This window comes from Maylandia zebra, linkage group LG9, assembly GCF_041146795.1.
Source record: "Maylandia zebra isolate NMK-2024a linkage group LG9, Mzebra_GT3a, whole genome shotgun sequence".
Classification (NCBI taxonomy): Eukaryota; Metazoa; Chordata; class Actinopteri; order Cichliformes; family Cichlidae; genus Maylandia; species Maylandia zebra.
In genome coordinates, this window is record NC_135175.1 from 16,510,475 (window position 1) to 16,537,052 (window position 26,578).

Sequence of the window (26,578 nt, forward strand, 5' to 3'; positions counted from 1 at the left end):
TATAATCATAACTTGTCCCTGACTGAGAGTGGGCATTTCAACCTTCTCCCACTGAGACCTGCGGTCTCAAACTTGGAGATGCTAATTCTCAATTCTGCTGTTTAACACTAAACTAAGAACCACTCCAGTGCGACCTGGAAGCCATCACCTGATAATGTGAACAGAATTATATCATCCACTAAAAGCAAAGACAAGATCCTGAGACTACCAAAGTGTAGTCAAACAGATACCTCAATCTGAGTTATCCGTCTCGTTCCCAGACTCAGACGAGATCCTCTAAGTATTCCATCCACCACCTGATTATATACCCACTTGAAGTCAGCAGCACCCCACTCCCACTGTACCTAATGTGAGCAGAGCACTGCTTCCTCCTCTTGAGGCATCTGACGGTTTGCGAGAATTGTTTTGAGGTAGACCAAAAATCTTGTTACATGGCCTCACCAAACTCCTCCCACACCTGAATTTTTGCTGGAGCCAGAGCCACACCGCGCTTGTTACCTGCCCTCAGTCCCACAGGCTAACCAAGCTCAATAGGACCCATTCTTCAGCTTGACTGCTTTCTTCACCACCATCCAACATCTGGTTCAGACACTGTAAAACCATGAAACAGATCAACTACCCTGTGGCCACAGGTCCGTGCAATCACCTCAATGAAGGTGCAGAACATGATCCACGTGGTAGACTCAGTCTCCCGAGTCTCCCTCGGAATGCTGTCAAACTTCTGCCGGAGGTAGGAATTTAAGATCTGTTAGATGTTCCCACCACACCATCATAATACATTTGGCTGTGCCAGCCCTGCCCACTAACTTCCCCTTCCACCTGATCCAACTCAGCCAGTTGGTGATCAGTTTAGAGCTCAGCTCCTGCTGATATTCTCTGACTGTTAGAAATGCTCCATTTAAAATTACCTTCCATGCTATTTCCTTCATGATCACTCTCACTTTTCTTATGCTTTAGTAATGTAACCAAAAGTTGTGGAAATTTTCTCTAAAAACACTATTCTGATAGTTCTGACCTACTTAAACCCTTGAGTATACGACTAGAAATTATACATAAATTATGGCTTTTCCCTCTTTCATTGTTTTTAACTAGCATTAGGCTCCGGTGATAGATAAGCCAATATGATTGTCTTTTATGTGTTATTGTTCCAGTTGATTTAGGTTCAAATCAATTGAATGTATTAAGGCCCTTTCACAAAGAGAGTTACATTCACTGCTCTGCCTGCTAGGCTAAGTGAAGGTCCCAAATATGTGTTGTGCAATCTGTGTATGTCTTTTTTCTTTCTGCGCCCAGTGATGTGTATGTGTATAATATGTACCCACTTCATGTCATTCCTCATTTCTATTGGTCATGCAAAGACTGCACTCCAACACTGCACTGTGCTTTGCTTGACGCCATGGTAAATTGTTCACGGATGGCAGAAGCAGTCATTGTATGAGAGAGTCATTTAATGTGAAGTAACTGGCCTAATTTGAAAATCTAAGGACTTGAAAGTAGAAATATATATTGTAGAGATAGATGTAGCCACAGTAAAAGTAAAAAGCTCTCAGAAAAATACATACTACACATATAGATACCTAAAAATTCTCCTTAAATACCAGTACATCTCAGAATACATGTCCATATTTGAGCAAGGCCAAGATGGTTCACAACAAAGAACAGTCCTTGATTTTGTAGATGGCATTTTTAAGCCCATTGGTGTGTTTCTGCTCAGGAAGATCAACCCATATATGTCTTAAATATAAAGTGTAACTTCAACAGCTTTTCCATAGTTTAAAATATAAGAATTGGTCCTTGAATAGTTTATGATATCCACTATTTTTCTGCCACACACTAGGCAAATAATGCATCATGTCTAACATAAAAATGCAAAAATGTGCTGCAATTAACTTTTGTAATGAGACAATATGTGTGTTCTCTAGTATCTAAAGTTGTTTTTAATCAGTCACCAAGCAAAAATAATACTTGTTAACCAATGTCAGGAACAACTGAGATACCTTTGCACTGAATATATCAACCCTCGTCAGTGCCAGTTTTCTTTTCTACAAAGTGAATGGTATGTTGTCTAGTTGGTCCAGTGAATTTCTATCAAGTCTAGAGCCAAATGAAGATAATGCTTTATTAAAAATAAAGAGTAAGTGGCATAGAAAAAGGCATTGCCAAGCTTATTGTGTTTGTGAAGCACAATAGGCTGTGTGGATGTTTTTTTCCCTTTTTTTTATTCGCAATGAACTGCAGTTGGATACATTTACTATCGAACTCACACAGTCATTCTCACTCGCTCTCCATTGTTGCCAGCAGTGTATTTTTAATAGGACCTCATTGAGCTTATCTCGTTGTGGGTTTAGGTATACCATGTTAATCCCATTACGGTATCATATCCACAAAAAAACACCCAAGTCTCTCAAGCCGCTTTCACAGCTCCGTCGACGTCTTTAACGAGTCGATCCTTAATAGCTATCATTAGCATTCAGGTCAGAATTATGACAGTAAATGTGCCACCCTAGACCAGAGTTTGAGTTCATCAGTTTCACTCACTTAAAAGGAAAGAACATCTTCCATAAGCACCAAGCATAGCTTTTGAAGCACATTTCAGAGTTGGGTCATTGGGTTTGCTCATATTCTTGTGGGATATTGCTTTGATTACAATCAGTGAAATTCAGAACGCTTCATACAGTGATATTGTCTTTGCAAGCAGAAATCATTTAAATAAGTATGCTTCAGAAGTGCACAGAGATAATCCAGTGTTATCTATAATTTACTGTGCCTTGTATTTGTAGTTTCAATAGATGGGTATGAGAAACTCACAAAGGAAATTTGCACTGCAGCTACGAAAATCAATAGACTGTGGATTAGACCGTGTGCATTTAATTGTAACACTGGAAGTTTACAATGCACTTCTCCAATGATACAGTGTTTTAATAGATTGTCTGATGTTGTTGGAGCTAAATCCTTCATCAGAGCATATATTTTATCTCATGCACAAATATTTCCCTGCTGCGCTTGGCCCTTGTAACTACACTGCAAGAACAACACACCGAAGATTAACAGCACCTTGAAGTCTCAGGGCTATTGAATTAAAGCTTGGCCTTTACACAGCGTATTTTGAAATTTGTGTGAATAGCATGTGCAGTGAAAAGGAGGTTGTCTAATAAGGTTCATAATGCATAGAGTGATGGCACATAATGAACTGATAAGGGCTGTGCTGACATAGTAAGCGGTAAGTCATTAATTATGTCATAGTGCCTTTTCTTGGCGATGGCAAGCTCACATTATTGGTTCATTAAGCTGGCATGGATCAATGTAATTAATGCTATAAGTCATCCCTTTGCTGAAAAGAAAAGAGAGACAGTTTTGTGTGGGTATTTGACTTCAAAATTTCCAAAGTTGTAGTCAGAGGTCTGCAGTGTGTGGTGCACAGTGTCAGTCTAATTTAGGGCCAATTTAAACACGGCAGTCAAATGAAGCCCACAATATTCGCTGAGAGCAGGGGGCATAGTATTATTTAACTGGGCACTTAACTATGAAGAGGAGCAACGTGGTACAACAAAAGCCATCTAAGTGACTCTAATTTTGCGTGCGCTGTTTTTATAGCTACTGTTTTTCTGGGCCGGTTTTATCTCAAAGAGACACACGAAAGGAAATGCGAATTAGGAACAAACAGGACATGAAGAAGAAGCGAGTAAAGTGGATATACGGTGGCCTCTGATCTATAGTTCAAATGATTTTAGAAGGTAAAATGTTAGAGTTGTGACTAAGTTAGTTACATTGTGGCAAACTTTTGCCAGAATGATGTTGATTTTCACAATACTCTGCTAGTCTGATGGCTTATTTTATGTCCAACACTGCAGTAAACCAACAGACCTGTAGTCTCAGGAAGCCATTGTCTCCCAGCACAGCGGACAGCTATTTGTCAGCACACTTTGACAGTTCACTCAAGTTGAGTTTAAAATGTTGGTAATTGGTAAACCTGTCTGCTTGGCTTCCACAGCTCTCAAGTCTTCTAGCTCAGTTCATTTCAGCACTACATTAATTGTTGCTGTGAGTGTTGCATTAACAGCACTGTCACTGTGGCTAATACAACTGAAGGAAAAATAAAAAAGCTTTTACTAAACCTCGACTACATGTGTCACCCCCCAATCAAACATCTCTCACATCTACACAATCTTCTTCAGTGATTTGCTACAGTCTCAGCCTCTTCATTACTTTTACATCTACACAGCACAACTCTATGTATAGCAACTATGAGTGTGTATTTGCGTGTTTTTGCATGCATGTGTGCAGGCAGTGATGTGTTTCATTCTTGGATTAAACCAGGCCAGTGCCCCAGAGGGCTGCAGGTTAATGCGGCCTATTTTAAACGATTATTCCTGCATGGCCACATCTTCTCCAGCGCGCACATGAATACACCTACATGCTGGTATATTTTCCCACAAGAGATTGTGCTTCTAAAATCAGCCTACGCTTCACTTGTCACTATGCTTTCCTGTCTTAATTTACAATCGCTTCCTTTTTCTGTAACATCAGTCTTATTTCCTCCATTATCTTAATGATGTTGTGATCTCTCCTACTGCTTGCAATGATTTCCTTTTTCTCTTTACAAATATGTTTACCATTCTGACTTTTTTTTTTTTGTTCCTCTGTCTCATCTATCATCTCTGCTAATTAAGAGAAGAATGTAAGTCTTTACCTTGTGCTGTTTTATGCCCGTATTGTCTGTTTTTTCTTTCCTTTTTTCTGACCTCTCCTTGTTTTCTACCATTTCGTCCTTCCCTTCTGCGTTTGCGGTTACTTTTTTGTCTTTGTACTTTCCCTCTTTATCTCATAAAAGCTATCTTGACTTGTATTAATGACTCTAACCATTGGGAATAACAGTGTCTCTGAATGACTGTGGCTGTTTTTCTCTTTAATAGCTTAACATTAGGCCTGCATGTAGCTCAGGTGGTGACTGTGAGAATGGCTGGATTCAGTGTAGCTGTTATTTCTCAAGGTTGGTCTATTGCAGTTGATAAGAGATGGTTTATATTTTAACATCTATCCCTAACATATCTTTAGAAGAGACAGATACAAATTCAGACAATCAGTAGTCACTAAGCCACAGTAAAAACAAAGTAATATTTTCTGAACAGCTTGCGGATCCAGACAACCGAATGCTGCCAGGCTGTATGAATAAAAGTGAATACACTTCTTTTTTTTGGACTTTAAATACATTTTACAGAAAATTTCAGTCAGTGTAAAAACTGTAATCTCACATTCCCCATTTCTTAAGTGTATGTAATAAAAGTTTGTCATGTGTTGACCAGATAGTGTGGACAGTGCACTGCATTTGGCAAATAATTCTTATTGATATTCTACACTATATTTTGCTGTGGTGTTATTCACATAGACATTATGCATTTTAAATATCTCTAATACACTTTATATCTATGTCCATTTTATGTCATGTATTTTCAATTCTTGGCATAATTTTAGTCTAATGGACTGTAGTGCCTTACAACTGCTAGCTCCTCTTTTTAAGGATGACAGACAGTAATTTCATGTAGTTGTTTGTAGTCTTATCTGGAAATACTGCAGTGTTCAAAACTTTTTTACTCATTACGTTTCAGAACTGAAATGTATTCAGTTGCTGGGACAAGGGATCAACTCTGGTCTGTTACATAAGTGCAAGTGTGTGTGTGTGTGTTTGTTTGCTTGTTGTGAAGTTTTTTGCAAAGCATGATTATTTTTGCTTGAATATGCAGCCCCGTGGCACTGGTTCCTTTCTCCAGTGTGAATTTGCACACATAAACATGCTCAGTAAAAGGAAAGAAAAAAATACGAGAAGGGATTTGCATCAAACCATTAAACCAATCTGCTTTCTCCTTTAAATCGGCTGTTTTTCTTCTGTAATGAGATCTGACATCCTAATGAGGGGGATAGAAGCAAGAGAGTGATGGAGAAGCGAGATGAGGAAGAGAAAGAAAAGAAACCCAAGAGAGGAGGGGGGAGACAAAGAAGTGAAGAGAGTGTACTGTTACTGAGTATATCTCGACCTGAGCACAAGGCAAGGGGAGTTTAGGGCTTCTCTTTAACAGAGAAACTGACAGATCCGTGAAAAGAAAGAAGAGAAAGGAAAGCTCAGTTTCATCTGGCACATATTCCTTAGTTCTTCAATGTGGCTTGTTATCCGGTAGTTAAGTGATGATGTGACGAATCCTACTTCCGGGCCTAAAGTAGTCTGTGTTTAATATGGCTTTTGTGTTGTTTACATGTTTAATGTTATGCATTTTCTTCTATTTAATCTCAAAAAGCTCCTAAAACAGTCAGTGATCACTGTTGACCTCCCTCGGCTTTTATTACCGCTAATCATTTATTTAAGCTCAGTTTTTAAAACCTTAGGATGTAACTACAGCCCAGCCCATGCAGCAGCATATGAATGACTAACCTCGTATTGTGGATGGATTATCTCAGTTGTTCTCCTGGCTGAAGTTTGGTCCTTTTACAGCATCCTGCCATGCGATTACATTTGTTCCTGACCACCGAGAACACTCACGTTAACTTTTATCGAGTGGAAAAAAGTTAGCTTGTTTATATTATGCTAACATAGCTGTGTCGCTAGCGGTCACGTAGCACATCATTATATACCAGCTAGCCCAACTTCAGTAACCCTACAAACGTCACTGCTGTTTAGTTTTCTGTCTTCATTTATGTTGGAAGTGATAACAGAGCTGGACGTTTTAATTTGTTTCCAAAACCCCGCAGTCAGGACATGCTATATTGTATTTAGATAGAAGCTAGCGAGCTAACTTCCTGCTAACTTCTAACTCTGTTAAATGTCATAAATTCCGTTTTCATGGATGCCTGGATGTTAAACTCAATTGTTACACCTGGTAGAGCAGAACGCTGATCATTTTATTACAGATGAAAGACTTTAGACAGTTTTTCAACTCTCAGTAATGCCATAGTGATCGTTTGATATATGGACCTGCAGCGGAGTTTAGGCCCGGACACAGCTAGTGACGTCAGACTTAACGACCGGATAGTAGTCACGGCCACTTGAATTGTGTGTTTATGTGTGTTTAATCAAACTTATTTAATGGATATTTAAGATTTAAAGACTTTTTGGCCTTTTAAAAAGGCACCAAAAATTGGTATGACGGGTAACACTTTATATAATGCCCTCATAATAGATACTTGATATTTGTAAGTCCATCTATGATGACTATTTACATGCAGTAATACAGGTAGGACTGTTGGTGTAAAAAACATAAACACACTTACTGAAAATCACCTGTTAACAACTTATTAACTTTTTACCCCTCGGCTGTCAAAAGCTGATGGGGTCTTGTCGTCACGCCACCTGGCAGGCGGGTGGGCAGCATGAACACCCAAGTTTGTGAATGTGATAATTCGAGAAGAAATTGGAAATCAATGCCATAGTTGCATTTATACTAATCTTGGGACCAGTTTGACCTCAAGGTCAGAGAGCAGAGGTTAGGTTTTCTGAAAATCACCTAGGATTTTCAAATTTATCCCATAGGTGTATCTACTAGGTAGCTGACAGGAGGCACTGTCGGCTGCCTGTATTTTAAAGAATGTGAATAGGAGTGTACACTGTATATTTACTAATAAGACCACAATCACAGTTATTAACCTTAACTAACTTTGCCACTTTTTTAATATAAGCGTCACAAAGGTGGCTTCATTTTCACATGGCCTACTTATGCTAAATAGATACTCCATCCAAAGAAAGTTCTGTTTCGATTTGTGTTTTGAAGTCTGCTATGATATGCCACATTATCACTGAGTCTTTTAACAACACCGTGCTGTAAAGTGCAACAGTCATTTTCTGCTGGAGGAGTATGTTTCATACATTCTTCATTAGGCTATGGGACTGCATCAGATCTCAATGCACTGAAGAGCCGGTAATGTTTAAGAGGATCAGGTTTAAAGTTTTATAACTCTAATGTGCAGCTGTCATATATGAAATAAATAGCCTTGCTGAGAGAGCACTGAGTGGTAAAATAAATATATTAACCCATGAATTCACAGCACAGCTATTTTCTGCTGCATTGCCCTCTTGCCTTATTTGCAACAACACATTTTCCTTTCGCCATTTTATTTTTTATATTCTTTATTGAACTTCATTACCTGACAATCTAGATAATGTAATGAGGCAGGCAGAACACAGTTGGTTCATCAGATGTCCCCGTTTATGTAAGCGCACCCAGAAACAAATAACCACCTTAGTGAAAACGGTTAGGTGTGATTGAGGTTTTAGGTTTTTGTCAATTCAACTAACAATGCTTTGTTGTATATCTTTCTTGAGTGAGAACAAACACTATAAAGTTACAACAGGGAGAATTATAAGGGGTGTTTTGAGCTAAATTTTGAAATACATATTCAGGGAATGTGGAAGACTCACGTTAATTTGTTAAGGGAGGGCATAATATATTCCTTTTGTGTTACATAGCAAGCCAGAGAGACGGTTCTGACTGTCAAAGTACTTTGCCTTCTTGGAGTCTTTGAATAGGAAGCATACCTGGAAAATCTCCCAGACACAGGCCTCTGCCATGCAATCCCAACGCACTTGCAATATATGTTTGGTTATGCCAGGCTTGTCCTGCGTCTTCCCATGCCATCTGATCCAACTCACTGCCAGGTGGTGATCATTTGACAGCTCAGGTCCTCTCTTCACCTGAGTGTCCATGATGTACAGCCATAGATCTGATGATACGAGGACAAAGTAATTCATCAGCTTGCAAACTAGGCTGTCCGAAGTGCACTTATGAACATCCTTATACTCAAACATGATGGCCGTTATTAATAAAATCTAATTAGCAAAAAAGTCAAAAACCAAACAAACACTAAGAACACTTTCGATTTAAAACAAGTCATCAGAGCTGATCAAAGCTTGTAAAGCTTGTTACTAAACTCTTCCATATTCACCTTAGTCTGCTAGCATTGCAGCACTGCTGTTTTTAATGATAGCCAGGGTCTACCCTGCAAGCATGCACCTAAGAGTGAGAATCAAAGTGTCTGAACAAACTGTGCAGAACATCCAAGAGGCATGATCATCACTTTCACTTTTTTAAAAATAAGGCAAGGCAAGGCAAGGCAAGGCAAATTTATTTGTATAGCACAATTCAACAACAAGGTGATTCAAAGTGCTTTACAGAGACATTAGAAACAAAAACAAATAAAAAGCATGATTTAAAATTGATTAAAACAAGCAAACAAACAAACTAACTAAACACACACATTTCACACCTGTTCGCGCGATCTGAACCCTTATCGTAAGGGGAGCTACCAGTCCTTCTGTGGACGAGCTACTTTCTATTTTAAATTCCCTGAATTTAAAATACTCTCTAGACCCAGTCTAGACCCAGTTGGGGAGCTACCCAGAGCTCTAAACCCACTTAACAAACAAACAAACAAACAAACAAACAAACAAAACAGTATATAAAATCAAAACAGATAATAACACATTTTGCTGGTGGAAGGTCAATATCAGCTGTCACTAATTAACAGTTTTTCCACAAGTTGATGACAGGACAAAATAAAACTTGCTTATGTTTGGCTTCGTGTGGTCCCTGCAGTCCCGACTCTCCCAAATGTTTTTTATGAGGGAAAAGAAGCATCACCTCTGTACAGCCTTAACTAGAATACGTTTCTTTGTAGTTCCTGCAACTGTAACAGTGGATTGTTTACATCATTTACATCATCTGCTTAATGCTTCAACAGTATTTAGATCTCAAATAAGTATCAGAATAGATGCTGTATTGAAGATGCACAGTCCCTAGGCTTGAATCAAAAATCTGGTCACGGCATCCCCTACTAATGTGCAGTACAATAGTTATTGCCTGATAAATCCTTGTAGCATAAAATTAAAGTGCTGCGGTATTGTTAAACTTTCTGGCTTCTCCCCAGTCACTTTATTGTGTCACTCCAGGAGGATTTCTCTGTCGCCAGGTTAGATTAGGTCTGTTTGGCCAAGATCAATTTCAGCTTGGCCCGTGATCCTCTTGGATTGTTAATGGACCTACTGCCTTTTCAACACCAGTAAAGAAAGATGTGTGAATTTGCACTTACTTATAATGTGATGTTTACTCCATTGCGAAAACATTTGTTCTGGTTAAATGCCCAGACTGTCATACTGCAGCCAGCTCTCTTTTGAAAGACAATGTCTAATCTCAGTTTAATTAACCAAGAAAACAAAAACGGACTTAAAAAAGGAGGTGAGAAAAAGAAAAGTGAAAATGGATTTATTTTTTCAGGATTATCATATAAATATTATGTGCAGCAATGCCTGTCAAACTGATAAACTGATTTGTTACAGTACGTTTAACTAGAAATGACAGCGCTGTTGAACAAGCTGTTGATAAAAGCTCAGTCCATATGTGAAATCCAGGTGACTTTTATCATAGCTTAAACTTGCACAGTATTTACAGGGAGGTTTTGCTGAAGTCTCAGAAAGTTTTAATTACAGAGCATCTGATAACTCACAAGATCAGCACAAAATGCTTTCCTTCGGGAAGACATATGGCATTTCCTAAATATAACCCAAAGTAGTTGCCCCACAGACCCACTCACAAAACACTCCACACATGTGTTAAAAGTGCTCGTTTTTAGGTATGTACAAACACAAAAACACCAGTCCTTGCAAACCCAAGGCATGCACAGGAACACAATGCTGCACACATGCTTCTGTGACATGCTTACTCAGTTTACACTTACAGTAGCGATTAGCATATTCTCAGTTTTATCAGCAGTTATTCATAACTGTAAAAAAACATTTTTTGTCATCAGCGATAACACAGCCTACACAACACTGATTGTCTTCATGAAATCACATGTGTTTGATGCTTTTTTATGTTTTATTGATCCATTGTTTATTGTTTTTAAGTGGTAATCATTGCACTTTGATGTATTTCCCTACCATAACACGTTCTTGTTAAATATCCTAACAAAGGTGACAAATAATCATCGCAGTGTCTATGACAATGATCTAGTACATCTTCTTTTAGCCGCCCCTCTTACTACCTTATTTATATTGGTCAAATTCAAATAAGTAAGTCATGATCAGTTAAACTGGAAGTCCAGCTATTTTCTAGTTTAATTTTAATACAAGTTTGCTCAGTCCATTTCTTTATGCATGAAGTCACAAACATTTATTGGTTCGTCTTTTTACTGAGCAAGTTCAGTGTGTCTGGGTTATCTTTTCGTTATCTGGCTTTTAGCCTTGTCTGCTTTTGACTGCTCACGTTAGATAAGATAAGATAAGATAAGATAAGATAACCTTTATTAGTCCCACACGTGGGAAATTTGTTTTGTCACAGCAGGAAGTGGACAGTGCAAAAGTTATGAGGCAAAAATTAGAATACAATAAGAATAAATACAGTACACAACTGTACAGAATAGAATAAAATAAAATACTATATACAGTAGAATAAAATAAAATAAATATACAATAAGATAAAAATAGAATACAAATACAAATACTATATACAACTGAGTAAAAATACAACGATGACAGAAAGGATTATTGCACTTGGTATTATTGCATATGTATGGATGTGTGTGCTTGATCAGTTAAAGTCTTTATTATGGAGTCTGACAGCAGTGGGGAGGAAAGACCTGCGAAATCTCTCCGTCCCACACCGTGGGTGCCGCAGTCTCCCACTGAAGGAGCTGCTCAGTGCTGTCACAGTCTGCTGCATGGGGTGGGAGATGTTGTCCAACAGGGATGACAGCTTAGCCGCCGTTCTCCTGTCACTCACCACCTCCACTGGGTCCAGAGGGCATCCTAGAACAGAGCTGGCCCTTCGGATCACCCTGTTCAGTCTCTTCCTGTCCCCAGCAGAGATGCTGCCGCCCCAGCAGACCACGCCATAAAAGATAGCAGAAGCCACAACAGAGTCATAGAAGGTCTTCAGGAGTGGGCCCTCCACTCCAAACGACCTGAGTCTCCGCAGCAGGTACAGCCTGCTCTGCCCTTTCCTGTAGAGGGCGTCTGAGTTATGAGTCCAGTCCAGTCTATTGTTCAGATGAACACCAAGGTACCTGTAGATTCCCTCCATGTCACCCTATTCCTACAACCGCTTCTGTCACGCCAACCCTCTCTCAACTCTCCGTTTGCCTTCACTTCCTCCATGTCTTCCTCTTTTCCTCCTGCCTGGTAGTTCCACCTTTAACAACCTTTGTCAAAGGGTGGACTCATTTCTAATCCTGTCCCTCTTGGTCACTCCCATTGAAAACCTTACCATCTTTAACTTTGTCACTTCCACCTCATCCTAGTACCCTCAGCTATGGTGGTCATCAAATCAATTAGTCAACAGTTTTTCCTTTATAATTTTTGTCCATGAACATGAGTTATTGTAGACACACAGAGGTCTAAAGTCAGATTTTTCTCATTATCAAAATAATTTGCAATCTTTAACAAACATGTGTGATGTTAGAATAGGCCCATAGGACAGGTTAAAAGCACAGCAGTTGCTGATGCCAAAGCATGAAGGAAAGGTGACTGAAAAATTACTCATGACTCAAAAGATTCAGGAAACAAGAACAAAACCAGCCCGTGGCCTTATGCTATTTTATAGTAGCTATCTACTCGTTTATCATCAGAGCAGATTTGAGTTCTTGTGGCAGTTACAAGAAATTACAAACCTCTGCAACTATGATTATAAGGGTGTCATGTATAGTGGTGTATATCACCTATAAATACAAACAAAATATTCTCTTATTTTATCATTTTAGCCGTTGTACATCCACAGCACGAACAATTAGCAACATCCTGGAGTCCTGCTGTGTCCAGCCAGCATGATTCCTGAAAGACATGGCACCTTTAGTCATGGAAACAAGTATCCTACAGCTTCAACACTATAAAAAGCTGTATACTTGATACTGAAAGTGCAAGGGAGAGCACTTGTGAGTGTGTGTGTGTAGGGGTAGGGGGGTGTCGGTCTTCCAGTGTTTAGGAGCTCAGGAACATCAAGAGCTGTGTGTTGGCCAGGAGGCTCTCCTAGGGATAAACAGAGGGAGAAACTAATCCTTACTCTCCTTCACATCCAAGCAGGGTGCGTGTTTGTGTCCATGTGAGTGTGTGTGTGTATTTATCTTCGGAAATGTGCTTCTTCCATGGCTGCTGAAGCCAAGGTTGCGTGCGCATGTTGGTAAATGACCTTAAAGCATTAGAAAAAGATGCGTTACAGGCATGCATGTTCAGTCTAAGTCAATCACTGGCACATTTAGTAATCCATGTATGTGTGATGACGGCGATGTCTGTGTGAGTGTGTGTATGTGAGAGAGATAGAGACTGTACTGATGGGGCTTTGTGTAATCGTGCTGAGCAGTGAAGCGTGTCGAGAGAAAGGACATGTCCTCAGCTCTGATCACATAGTCTACTAGAACGACAGTGAAGGGAGGGAAGGAAAGAGAAAGACAGACGCTTGTTAGGGAAGAAGAGGAACACAAAGCATCAAATGAAACGATGATGAGGAGAGGACGACTGACAAAAATGGAATGAGAGAAGGAGTAAGCTACGGTAAAAGGGAGAGGTTGGTAAATCAAAAGGGAGGTTTCAGAAGAAATCCACGAGCTAAAAGAGGGATGGAGGTAAAGGCAGAGAGTGATAGAGCTGGAGAATTCGGAAAAAAGCAAAGAAAGAGAAAAGGGCAAGGAATTGATGCAGGAAACACGATAGTGACCAGAGTACAGTTGAAAGACACTGAAGCAGAGATGAAAGAATAAGAAGTTTAGATGGATATGGAAAGCTTAAAGTGCTGGTTTTATCCCCTAGTTTTTCCCTCTCCCCCTTCCCCTTTCCTCCATCTCTTGTGCATTCAGACAGGTTTTCCTAGTTGCAGCAGCCCAAGAAAATAAAATCAAGCGAGGCGGCCCCTCAGCCGACTGGCTAATTGCAGAGGTATCACTGTGTCAAATGACTAATAGAGTTTCCCTTTCCGTCGCTAATCTGCCAGCAGGAGCACAGCCGCAATTTGTTTACTCTTTGCAGATGCAAGGGAATACAAAGACACACCCGCCTTTTTATTTCCTCTCAAACACAATTTCACGCTGCCAGAGTGTTAGGTGTGAGACGTGTTAGTGGAAAGTGCACGTGTGTGTGTATCTGGTATACACAACACCACATGTTTCGTGATTTGTTTAATATTTCATGAAACACCCTGTAAGTTGTGTTCTGCTGGTCTTCAGCAAACTCATGATAGACACACCCTTTCACACTGTGTGTTTATTCCATATATAAACGTTAACACTCAATTATATGCTTAAATCTAACCTCAACAGATCTTATTCTCGCTTTCAGGTCCCGAATGACTTAATTTTTTGGTCAAAAATGCAATTACTTCAACAGCCTAAAGTCCCAATTTACTCTCAAAAGTAAGGAACACGAGAAGAAACACAGGTGTACAAATACAAAATACACATGCATTAGTCAGGCACCCACATCCTGATTTGGCAGGCAGTATTGGCCCCAGAGGTCAATCCATCACTCAGACCACACCATTAACTGAGCAAATCATAAATTCAGTAGCATACCATTTACTTAGAGTAGTTTAAGAAGAGACCGCAGAGTGTAGAAGGAAAGATTGTGTGAGTAGGAAAATGAATTGCATAAAGAGGCACGGGGAAGCAGAATACAAAGTACTGTAACAGAGTATGAAAACAAAAGGAGCGGCTAAAACAGTGATTTGGCAGCACATTTTGGGAGGATTCTTTCTGTTCTTTGTTCCCAACCATCTCTCTTTATCATTCTTGATTTTGTTCCTTTTTCCTTTACTTTTTTAGCTTATAACCAAGGACACTCCTTTTTAGTGGTCACAGCACAGGCTATAAAAATAATTTGACATGACATTTTTCCCTTCTTTTCACTGTTCTTCCACCCCCTCTTTTGCTCTGAGGTTTGTCCTGTCTGGTTGTCAAGTCTCTCGGTGAGTGCACACTGACACTGGTGGTGTTAGTCTAAAACCCGGACACTAATGAGACAGAAAGACAGACACACCGCAGACACAATTTTAAGACTACAGAAAAGTCTGGGATTTGCTTCTGATGGGAATAATGCTGCTTCATTACCCTCCTATACCCTCTGTTGTATGTGCTCCCTCCATTGCCTCGCATTTCTTTTCTTTTTCCTGTATTGACTGACTTTGTTCTCTAAAACGTGGCTTTCTCAGCTGCAGCCTTTTCTTTCCCCTGGACTCATCCACTGTTTTCCTGCCTAATTCTTTGGATTGTCAAATTTGGGGCATCAGTGCGCACTAGGATTGTGATCCAATCGCCCTGTCTTCCCTAGTTGGATTGCCAGTAACTGACAAAATTCCTGCTGGGGCGGGCAAAGGATTTAGTCAGTGTGCACTCGTTAAGGTGGTGCTGTCCATTCTCCATAATGCATGCTATGTGGCCTAAATACAAAAAAAAAAGTACGAGTGGTAACCAGAAGTTGACAAATCCAAGCTGAGCAGCTGAAACGATATTAAGTCAAAAAACAAAAAAAGCTGGAAAGTCAAACCAAAGTCCTTCTTCTGTTTTCTCTCATTTTTAAATGATGATGATCACGGGAGTGCTCCTTACATGCACATTCATTTTAAAGAGTGCAGGCATCCAAACACAAACTTGTCTGTACTTAACTGCTCATGCATGTCTGTGTCACCCAGGAGATAAAAAATATGCTAAAGTGATTACGTCATCCCTAAGGTTTCTTGTGCCGCTCATAGAGTTCTCCAGAATTGTTTGAAGAAGTTCAGTTCAAGAATATGGAATAGGATCGTTAAAGGACTGGTTTCGTCAGCCTTGTGTACAAAATAGGTTGGGCAGATCAGATGCATGGGTGTGTGTTTGTGTGAGTGTGCGAGAGAGAGATGGAGGTGAAAAAGAGAGTGATAAGAGGGTTGTGAAGGTCAGGTAAATGCCAGCACTCGAGACAGTGCTAAAGAGTCACGTAACGATAAGACACTCAGCCTCAGCACACTCTCACTTCCACACAACCTCCAGTCTTTTGTTAATTTGTGCTCTGGCTGGTAAACGCACCTTGTCATCTGTTTATATGAAATGCATAGGATTCTATTTGCTTATATGGGGAGTTTTAGTCTGCCTCATCCAGGCAGGTTTTAAAGGCTAATTCTGTTTGTGATTGGAGGTTCATTGGCCTATGTTAAAGCCTAAGCCAATCATACGGCCGCATATCGATTACAAGGCTCTGTGATTTATTGCTTACTCCTTGAAGAAGATGTTTATGGTGTTTTTCACGTGCTGTTTTCAGTCTGCATATACCTTTGTCCTAATGATGGATAAGATGGATTCCCCCCCCTCCACGGTCTGTCTCAGTGTTTTTACAGCCAAAGAAACGAGCCCCCCAGACTCACATTAACACCTTGATATATCACCACTCCACTGTTTCAGTGCATCACGGAGGGAAGACAGCTACTGTGCCCCTGAAGGCTGCTTACACCCTCCAGCAAATCCCAATTCAATTTCAAAGTCACTCCAAAGAGAGATGCCTTGTTGTTGTTTTATTTATACATTTTATGTATGTTTTTAGTCCTTTTTGATCACCAGGGTGACCTCACCATGATCTCTCAAAATGTGTGGACTCATCCCTTCCCTCGCATGAACTAGAGCAAAGTTTACATATTTTATTGCAGACTGATGGAGTAGTGTGTCATTGCAGTGACAACTCTAACAATGATTGTAGTCTCTCATTGTCAAAAGTATTTTTTTCCTTGCCACTGTCTTAAACATGGGGGCAGAACTACTCCACAACCATTTTTTAATGTGCTGTTGGCACTGTAGGATTGAACGGGCTTTGACAAAAACAGGCATTTACAGTGATTTCTGCTGTACAGCTATCAAGAATTGTGTTAAATTGTCAATAGATTTATGATATAGTATTTCATGTGTTTAATTTTATCTTACTAGATTATAATCTCTCTCTTTTAATCATGGGAATAAGGCCAATGTTTTTTTTTTACCTATATGGAGTTTTTTCCAAATGACTGTTCATCGCTGTGTTTGCTTTTCTGTCCTTCCTCTCCTGTGCTCGTGTCCTTGCCCTTCTCTCCTCCTCTTCCCTCATTCGCTCTCCTCTGTAGACCTGACCATGCGTATCCATGATCAGGTCCGTGACCTAAGTTATGTCCTCTGTCCCTACTTTCCTGCCATAGCACCCTCCTCCCCTGGTGTCGACTCCGCCCCTTTGCAGCGCACTGGAAGTCACGGCACAGGAACAGGAAACTACAACCGCGGCGGGACCAACAACTATGCCACAGTGGGGCCAGGCTACACCTCGAGTGGTGGTAGCGGAGATGTATATGGTTCAGATCCCTATGTGGCTGACCCCTACCGTACCCTGCAGTACTGCCCTTCAGTGGTGGAATCACCCTACAGCAAGTCAGGACCAGCTCTGCCGCCCGAAGGCAGCCTGCAGCGTTCACCTTCTATTGACTCTATTCAAAAAGATCCAAGGTAGGATGAAAAGAGAGTTGTAGAGTGTGTGTTGTGTGCATGAGTATCTGTGTATACATGTATTTTTTTAGGGGTTTATTGGATCACATCTTGTATGTTCAACATAATAAAAAATACAATGCCTAGACACACGTACACATCACATGAGTCACTTCAGAGGATGTTATACTGACTGCTCAAGACTTTGTCCTAACTTTACAAAAATGTTAATAACACCTAGCTCTAGACACAGATTAATATAGTCAGCCACTGATCATGCCATTATTCAAACTTTGTGATCTGTCATCTGATTACAAGCTCCAATCAAGGGACATCTTATGACTGACCTCAGTTTGAATTGCCAACGCTCATCATATATTCATAACTCCAATCATGTTTCCGAAGATTTCAAATTATTACTTTCAGTGAAATCACAACGGTGCTTTTGAGTTGCTTTAAAAAGCTTAAAATTGCAGTGTTCTTATAAACTCACAGTCAAAGCTTTTCTGCACAAACAGGTAGATTTCATGGTCTTGTGGTTAAGAAAAACCTTTAGTAACAGTCACACACTCAACTCAGCCATGACCATCAGGTTTTTTTCTAAAGCTCTCTAAAAACAGGTCTTTATGCCCGAAAATGCATTTACGCTGAAAATGTCTCAAAGTTAAGAACAGGCACGTTGAAGTAAGTGTGTTGTCTCAGGTACCAGTGTAAAAATTTGAAGGCACTTCAGATACCAAAACACTGAAGAAAGATTTTGCATATCTGGTTTGTCCACACTCTAGACTTTGAAAAATGAAGGTAAACAGCAATTATTCTTTAATTTGACAGGAAAATCTCTCATAAATATACAAAAAGTTTTTGCCAAATTAAACTTCTGTTTTTTTGTCCAGTGCAGCTACCTCATATGTACGAGGAAAAACGATCTAATAAGACACTGTTTTACTCCAGTCACACACCAGTTGCTTGAGACTTTTTTTTTCACCTCCCATAGTGTCATGCTGTGCGTAAAAGCATCCTACTGGGCTGTGATCACTTCCATCCTCTTGTCTTTGCAATTAAGCAAAGCTCATTCCCCGTCTTTTTTTTATACATATTTCACAGGACTCTTGATGTATAATTCCTTTAATTACAGAGCAAGAGGGACTGAGGCGGGTGGATCAAGTCTCAGCAGCAGCTGTCAGTCACTGAAAGGGAGAAAGAACACAGTGAACAGAGAGAGTGGGAGATTATTAAGAACAGTGACAATGAAAGTAAAAAAAGAGGGGGGAAATGATTAGCATGTGCACAGTCTGATGAAGGTAAAGTCCGTCACAAAATCCTGCAGTCTTACTGTAGGATGTGTCTACTTTTGATGATATAGTTAGACTGACTGACTCAAGACAGTCTTCATATTTCACAACAGCCAATGTACCCAATCAAGTGAAAGCTCATATCTGGTGAGTTTTGTTATTATAAAATAAACACAGCACTTCTGACTTACACTAGAATATCGTATCTGTTTACTTCACAAAAGGAACGATTATTGTCTTTTTCTTTGCACTCTGGACTTTGTTGTTCATAAACACTTCTTCTTTAGCAAAGTAGTATCAATTCTGAGCGAGGTATATGTTTTATTAAGGCATAATCTTCACACAGCAACAACATAACATAACAAAATAGTTGTAAGAGTAGACAGAAATATGTTTCCAGAAGGTTCAAAGAGATACTGGAGAGCCAGAAGTGAATATAGGTCAGTAAGATAAGAAAATGTGAGCGATTGCATTTTCACATCCTAAATCTAGTATTTGATGATGAAAAGAGGCATTGCATACCTAAAAGGCTAAATTAGCTAATCCGTTGTATAACTGGTTTTAATATATTAAGTTGTACGCTGAAATGTATTTCTATACATAAGTGTGTGTGTGTGTGTGTGTGTGTGTGTGTGTGTGAGTGCGTCTATGTGGTATGGATTGACATTTGACCTGCGCTGTACCTGGGCTCCGGGGACATTTCGACTTTTTGCTGTGTATTCATGTGTCCCCCTAAAACATGACTTGTAAATGCATTTTTAAGTGTCTAAATAATAATTTTTTCTACTTCTTATGAGGTCATTATTTATCTTTTGACCTGTATTTGCTTAAACTGTAGTGTAAATTCATTTATTAAACTATAATTAAAAGATTTTCTGATTTTCTTAAAAGTCCACCTATACCCCTCACCTGATTTTTGTGTATTCCAGTGTATTGCACAGCGACGTTTCGAGTTAGAGTGGATGTGTGTAGGTACTGCAATTTAATACACATTTTCAATACACACGGCCGGAAGTCATTGTGATTGGTAGGTTATATATATAGGCGGTACCTACAGGAAACGGCGCCACAACTTTCGCGCGCGTGCCCTTTAACAAGTGTATGTCGACGGCAATACGAAGACGGATTAAAAACACAAAGGTAAGCCTTTTTTAATGTAAAATGCACCATGACTTTAATACTATATGAAATTATAGGTGCACAGGCCTATATTAAACTGGTTTAATTTATGCTTTATGGACTGTTAGTGAGTCTTTGAAGAAGTAAAACGGCCCCAGCGTTTGTCATTGAGTAAATAAAATAGGGCTGACGACTAACCGCGTCAACGCGATAAAGCGGGCTAACCCGTGTTAGGATTTACTCGGTGTTAAAGCATTATTGTGGCTTAAACGTGTTAATGCCGACATCGCGACTAACGCGATTAACAATTAAACCAGCGCAGTCTGAGTCAAAATCCCTGATGTCGCTGTTAGCTAATTTCGGGCAGTTTGTCCAATGTCTGTCATTCTGCTGACAGCCCTAAAATAAAAGCAAGGGTATAAGTGTATTTAGTCGTGTATTTATTTATATGCCTGAAGAAAAAACTTCTTACAGTTTTGATGCCTAAGCTTTCTCAGTACTTGTATCACTCTCTGCAGTCGCCATTACAGAAATGTCACATGTCGCCATTTTGAGTACTAGGCCTTTAACATTTTAAAAGAAGGCATAAATTAGCACTATGAATAAGTCAGCTGTGTTTATGCTGTAAACTACACTACTGCTAGTTCTGCTACTACTGATGATGATGACAATGATGACGATAATCGTAATACTTTATATGCTTTGGTAATACAGCCAATCGTACAGGAGAACATGCGAAGGAGACGCATTCCTCCACGGGAGGATGCAGTCTGTCATGTTTCTGCTGGAAGGGACAAACTGGGACTTGATATCCACTACATAAATGCCTTCAAAGGTAAGTTGGTCTTTAGTTTGGATTAGATTTGGAGTTTGTCACTTTGTCTTTTGTCACTCACTTGGTATGCCTCTGCAATTCAGGTCGGGGCATTTTCACGACTGTTCCATTCCAAAAAGGAGACTTTCTTTTGGAATACAGAGGTAAACTCATAACAAAAGAAGAATGTGAGCGGAGACACAGAGTTTATCATGACAGCCTGAAGGTGTTCATGTTTGAATTCAAGTTTGATGGAAAACTCTGGTGGTGCGTATTATATCAGTGTAGTTTGATTAAGATTAAATGACACATTGCTTTTGATTTATGAAAAAAAAAAGCTTCCTAACTAACTAGTTAAGCTAATACTTTTTTGCCTAACCCCACAGTGTGGATGCATCTCAAGAAGATGGGTCATTAGGCAGACTTGTCAACGACAACCACATCAGTCCAAGTGCTAAGATGAAAATATTAAATATCAATGGAAAGCCCCATCTATGCTTATTTGCAAGCAGAGACATAAGTCCAGGCGAAGAAATAGACTATAATTATGGTGACTCGGATTGGCTCTGGAGATGCAAGGTATTTCTACAATTGTACTTTTTGGAACTGATAAATTGCATACCCTAAGCCATTTTTACATTTGTACCTACTCAAATTGGCTTAACGTGACTTAGGGCATCTAGTTTTTCACTGAAATTGAGTATCACCTACTGTGCCTGGGGTAACTATAGCAATGCAGCCGAGCATCCAGTGATATAAATGCCACAGCAAGCATGGACGTCAAGGTGACAAAATGCCTGCTGCTCAGTCTATACTTTAGTGTTCAATTCAGGGATCACGCTGTTAATTTTGGTCGCTATTTCAAACATTTCAGAGTTTCAAAAATGATGGCTTGGATTTTCACGAAGGAGGCGCACTCATAACTTATCGAGTGACACCATTGACCAGCCACCTGGTGGCATTCAGTCTATGTCAAATTTTCTGATCACTTTGGATCACTTGGAACCTTGGTGCAGTAGTTACTGAAAAACTACATGGTACTATAACCTACTGGAAAAACAGGGGTAGGTACTAATGGAAAACAGGCAATTGTGATGGCTGCCACATCAAAGCCCTCTAAAAGCACTAAAAAAATATCAGCAGGTATGCAGAAATAAAAAATGGCTTTCGGTTTCTAAATTTTAACAGTGATTGATGTTTAATGTGATTCTACACAGCAAAATCTCCAGTGTTAAATTAACACTGGAGAGTGTCTATAAGGGTCCACACCTCTGAGTGTTAAATACAACACTGTTGAGTGTTAAATTAACACTTTTGACAGTGTTATATGTTTAAAAGTAACCTAGTCAGTTTTGAAGATTAACAATGGCTAACACTGAGCAGTGCTGATTTTCTAACACTGGAAAATAACTCAAAATGTTAGAAATATTCCAGTGTTAGAAAATCAGCACTGCTCAGTGTTAGTCTTTGTTAATCTTCAAAACTGACTAGGTTACTTTTAAACATATAACACTGTCAAAAGTGTTAATTCAACACTCAACAGTGTTGTGTGGACCCATATAGACACTCTCTAGTGTTAATTTAACACTGGAGATTTTGCTGTGTAGCCTCTTTAGTTAGATTCATTTTAAATTTTGTCCCTTGAAGATAAATGGGCCCTAGTGACAGTTCGTTGCTGCTACAGGTGATTGTTTTACTCCTTTAGCAATGGCTTAAAAAATAAAGAAATCACACTGACTATTTGTCTCTTAATCATAGGGCCTTAAATTCTCTATACATGACAGTGAATATTTTAAAGACAATAGCTTGAAACTTATCTTTCTCATACAGTTTATTTAATGTTTCAAAAGCCTCTTCAAAAATGCACTGTATATTCATTCTCTATCTGTTACACACGAAGACTGAGACCAGCCAGATTCAGAAGACTGTGAGCTGCCTAAAGCCACAACCAAACAGCTTTCCAAACAATGATCTGGACCTGAAACATCCAGAGCCTGAAAGGGTAAATATAATCCAGTGTACCACTTAATGAACTAATAATTTAATCTATCATCATTCTTTATGGATGCCGTGTGTGTGTGTGTTTGGCAGTCACCTGGGTGTGATGTGATTTACATGGACCGTGGCTTGTAGGTCCTTTTCATTGTTTCAAAGTGCAAGTCTGGATAACATCTGAGTGTGTGTGTGTGTGTGTGTGTTAACCACCCAAATGTGACTTAGGAGGACCACACTGTTATTGGGAGACTCCGTCAAAGTTTGCTTCATGGTGACATCACTCTGGTTTTAGGAGGGGTCTTCTCGTATGTCTTGACAGTTTGACCTACAGCATGCAGAGCTGACTGCATGTGCTTTGTTTCTATGTTGAAATTTTTTGAAACTCAGGCTTGAACATTAAGATAGATAGTACTATACAACTTCTTAACTTGTTTTAGGCACTTTTTACTGCTGTAATGCATGGGCTCTCTCTGGCTGTGTACTCTGGCTTCTTCCCACAGTCCAAAGATGTAGCTTATGGGGTTAGGTTAACTGGTGATTCAAAACTGCCCTTTGGTGTGAATGCAAATGCTTGTCCTTCCATGTTAGACTGGCGATCTGTCCAGGTTGTACTGCCCTATGGTAGCTGGTATAGGCCCCAAAACTGCTACCCCACAATCCTGATAAGGATAAGTGGAAGAGGATGGATGATTGCAAAGGAATCAGTTGTTAATTATTGTAGCCAGTATTTTTTTCAGAAGAAAACATTTCTTGAGTGGAAAGCCCCCCCCCCCCCCCCCCCCCCCCCCCACACACACACACACATGCAAATTAAAGACAGAAGCACAGGACTGCCCAGTACAGTTGCAAGAAGAGCACTTGGTCTAATCTTTGTGCCATCTTTTCTTTGTTGCAGGATCTTGATGAAGAAATGCCTCAGCAAGGCTCAGAAGCCATGCATTCTTCTTCAGTGCAAGATTTTGAAGAGGTAACATTGACCTAGGACAGATTTTAATGAATGTTTCTCATGCACGATGTGTACCTTACGCTATTTGCCGATAGTGAAATGGTCTATTCATCCTCTTGAGTGATGCATTTTTAGTAACTGTCAGATTACTGTTCTTTTGTCTTCATTCTCTATCTGTTACACACGAAGACTGAGACCAGCCAGATTCAGAAGACTGTGAGCTGCCTAAAGCCGCAACCAAACAGCTTTCCAAACAATGATCTGGACCTGAAACATCCAGAGCCTGAAAGGGTAAATATAATCCAGTGTACCACTTAATGAACTAATAATTTAATCTATCATCATTCTTTATGGATGCCGTGTGTGTGTGTGTTTGGCAGTCACCTGGGTGTGATGTGATTTACATGGACCGTGGCTTGTAGGTCCTTTTCATTGTTTCAAAGTGCAAGTCTGGATAACATCTGAGTGTGTGTGTGTGTGTGTTAACCACCCAAATGTGACTTAGGAGGACCACACTGTTATTGGGGGACTCCGTCAAAGTTTGCTTCATGGTGACATCACTCTGGTTTTAGGAGGGGTCTTCTCGTATGTCTTGACAGTTTGACCTACAGCATGCAGAGCTGACTGCATGTGCTTTGTTTCTATGTTGAAATTTTTTGAAACTCAGGCTTGAACATTAAGATAGATAGTACTATACAACTTCTTAACTTGTTTTAGGCACTTTTTACTGCTGTAATGCATGGGCTCTCTCTGGCTGTGTACTCTGGCTTCTTCCCACAGTCCAAAGATGTAGCTTATGGGGTTAGGTTAACTGGTGATTCAAAACTGCCCTTTGGTGTGAATGCAAATGCTTGTCCTTCCATGTTAGACTGGCGATCTGTCCAGGTTGTACTGCCCTATGGTAGCTGGTATAGGCCCCAAAACTGCTACCCCACAATCCTGATAAGGATAAGTGGAAGAGGATGGATGATTGCAAAGGAATCAGTTGTTAATTATTGTAGCCAGTATTTTTTTCAGAAGAAAACATTTCTTGAGTGGAAAGCCCCCCCCCCCCCCCCCCCCCCCCCACACACACACACATGCAAATTAAAGACAGAAGCACAGGACTGCCCAGTACAGTTGCAAGAAGAGCACTTGGTCTAATCTTTGTGCCATCTTTTCTTTGTTGCAGGATCTTGATGAAGAAATGCCTCAGCAAGGCTCAGAAGCCATGCATTCTTCTTCAGTGCAAGATTTTGAAGAGGTAACATTGACCTAGGACAGATTTTAATGAATGTTTCTCATGCACGATGTGTACCTTACGCTATTTGCCGATAGTGAAATGGTCTATTCATCCTCTTGAGTGATGCATTTTTAGTAACTGTCAGATTACTGTTCTTTTGTCTTCATTCTCTATCTGTTACACACGAAGACTGAGACCAGCCAGATTCAGAAGACTGTGAGCTGCCTAAAGCCGCAACCAAACAGCTTTCCAAACAATGATCTGGACCTGAAACATCCAGAGCCTGAAAGGGTAAATATAATCCAGTGTACCACTTAATGAACTAATAATTTAATCTATCATCATTCTTTATGGATGCCGTGTGTGTGTGTGTTTGGCAGTCACCTGGGTGTGATGTGATTTACATGGACCGTGGCTTGTAGGTCCTTTTCATTGTTTCAAAGTGCAAGTCTGGATAACATCTGAGTGTGTGTGTGTGTGTGTTAACCACCCAAATGTGACTTAGGAGGACCACACTGTTATTGGGGGACTCCGTCAAAGTTTGCTTCATGGTGACATCACTCTGGTTTTAGGAGGGGTCTTCTCGTATGTCTTGACAGTTTGACCTACAGCATGCAGAGCTGACTGCATGTGCTTTGTTTCTATGTTGAAATTTTTTGAAACTCAGGCTTGAACATTAAGATAGATAGTACTATACAACTTCTTAACTTGTTTTAGGCACTTTTTACTGCTGTAATGCATGGGCTCTCTCTGGCTGTGTACTCTGGCTTCTTCCCACAGTCCAAAGATGTAGCTTATGGGGTTAGGTTAACTGGTGATTCAAAACTGCCCTTTGGTGTGAATGCAAATGCTTGTCCTTCCATGTTAGACTGGCGATCTGTCCAGGTTGTACTGCCCTATGGTAGCTGGTATAGGCCCCAAAACTGCTACCCCACAATCCTGATAAGGATAAGTGGAAGAGGATGGATGATTGCAAAGGAATCAGTTGTTAATTATTGTAGCCAGTATTTTTTTCAGAAGAAAACATTTCTTGAGTGGAAAGCCCCCCCCCCCCCACACACACACACACACACATGCAAATTAAAGACAGAAGCACAGGACTGCCCAGTACAGTTGCAAGAAGAGCACTTGGTCTAATCTTTGTGCCATCTTTTCTTTGTTGCAGGATCTTGATGAAGAAATGCCTCAGCAAGGCTCAGAAGCCATGCATTCTTCTTCAGTGCAAGATTTTGAAGAGGTAACATTGACCTAGGACAGATTTTAATGAATGTTTCTCATGCACGATGTGTACCTTACGCTATTTGCCGATAGTGAAATGGTCTATTCATCCTCTTGAGTGATGCATTTTTAGTAACTGTCAGATTACTGTTCTTTTGTCTTCATTCTCTATCTGTTACACACGAAGACTGAGACCAGCCAGATTCAGAAGACTGTGAGCTGCCTAAAGCCACAACCAAACAGCTTTCCAAACAATGATCTGGACCTGAAACATCCAGAGCCTGAAAGGGTAAATATAATCCAGTGTACCACTTAATGAACTAATAATTTAATCTATCATCATTCTTTATGGATGCTGTGTGTGTGTGTGTTTGGCAGTCACCTGGGTGTGATGTGATTTACATGGACCGTGGCTTGTAGGTCCTTTTCATTGTTTCAAAGTGCAAGTCTGGATAACATCTGAGTGTGTGTGTGTGTGTGTGTGTGTGTTAACCACCCAAATGTGACTTAGGAGGACCACACTGTTATTGGGGGAC

General features: G+C 40.0%; 2 protein-coding genes across 4 annotated transcripts in view; both read left to right on the forward strand.

The window, feature by feature from the left end:
* The window catches only part of ctnnd2a (catenin (cadherin-associated protein), delta 2a), a 265,108-nt gene that overhangs the window by 129,850 nt on the left and 108,680 nt on the right, over nt 1-26,578 (forward strand). For 2 of the 3 annotated variants that reach the window (XM_076888085.1, XM_076888087.1), the window contains exon 12: nt 17,085-17,457. In XM_076888085.1, the coding sequence (XP_076744200.1) occupies nt 17,085-17,457 (373 nt within the window). The remainder of the gene's footprint in view (nt 1-17,084; nt 17,458-26,578) is intronic. The other variant, XM_076888086.1, reaches the window with a different exon arrangement.
* Nucleotides 19,195-22,875, forward strand: LOC143420289 (histone-lysine N-methyltransferase set-1-like). The gene is made up of 5 exons (XM_076888089.1): nt 19,195-19,868; nt 20,562-20,682; nt 20,766-20,928; nt 21,048-21,240; nt 22,562-22,875. Exons 1-5 carry the CDS (start codon nt 19,830-19,832, stop codon nt 22,688-22,690), a joined length of 645 nt encoding a protein of 214 aa, XP_076744204.1. The 5' UTR covers nt 19,195-19,829; the 3' UTR covers nt 22,691-22,875.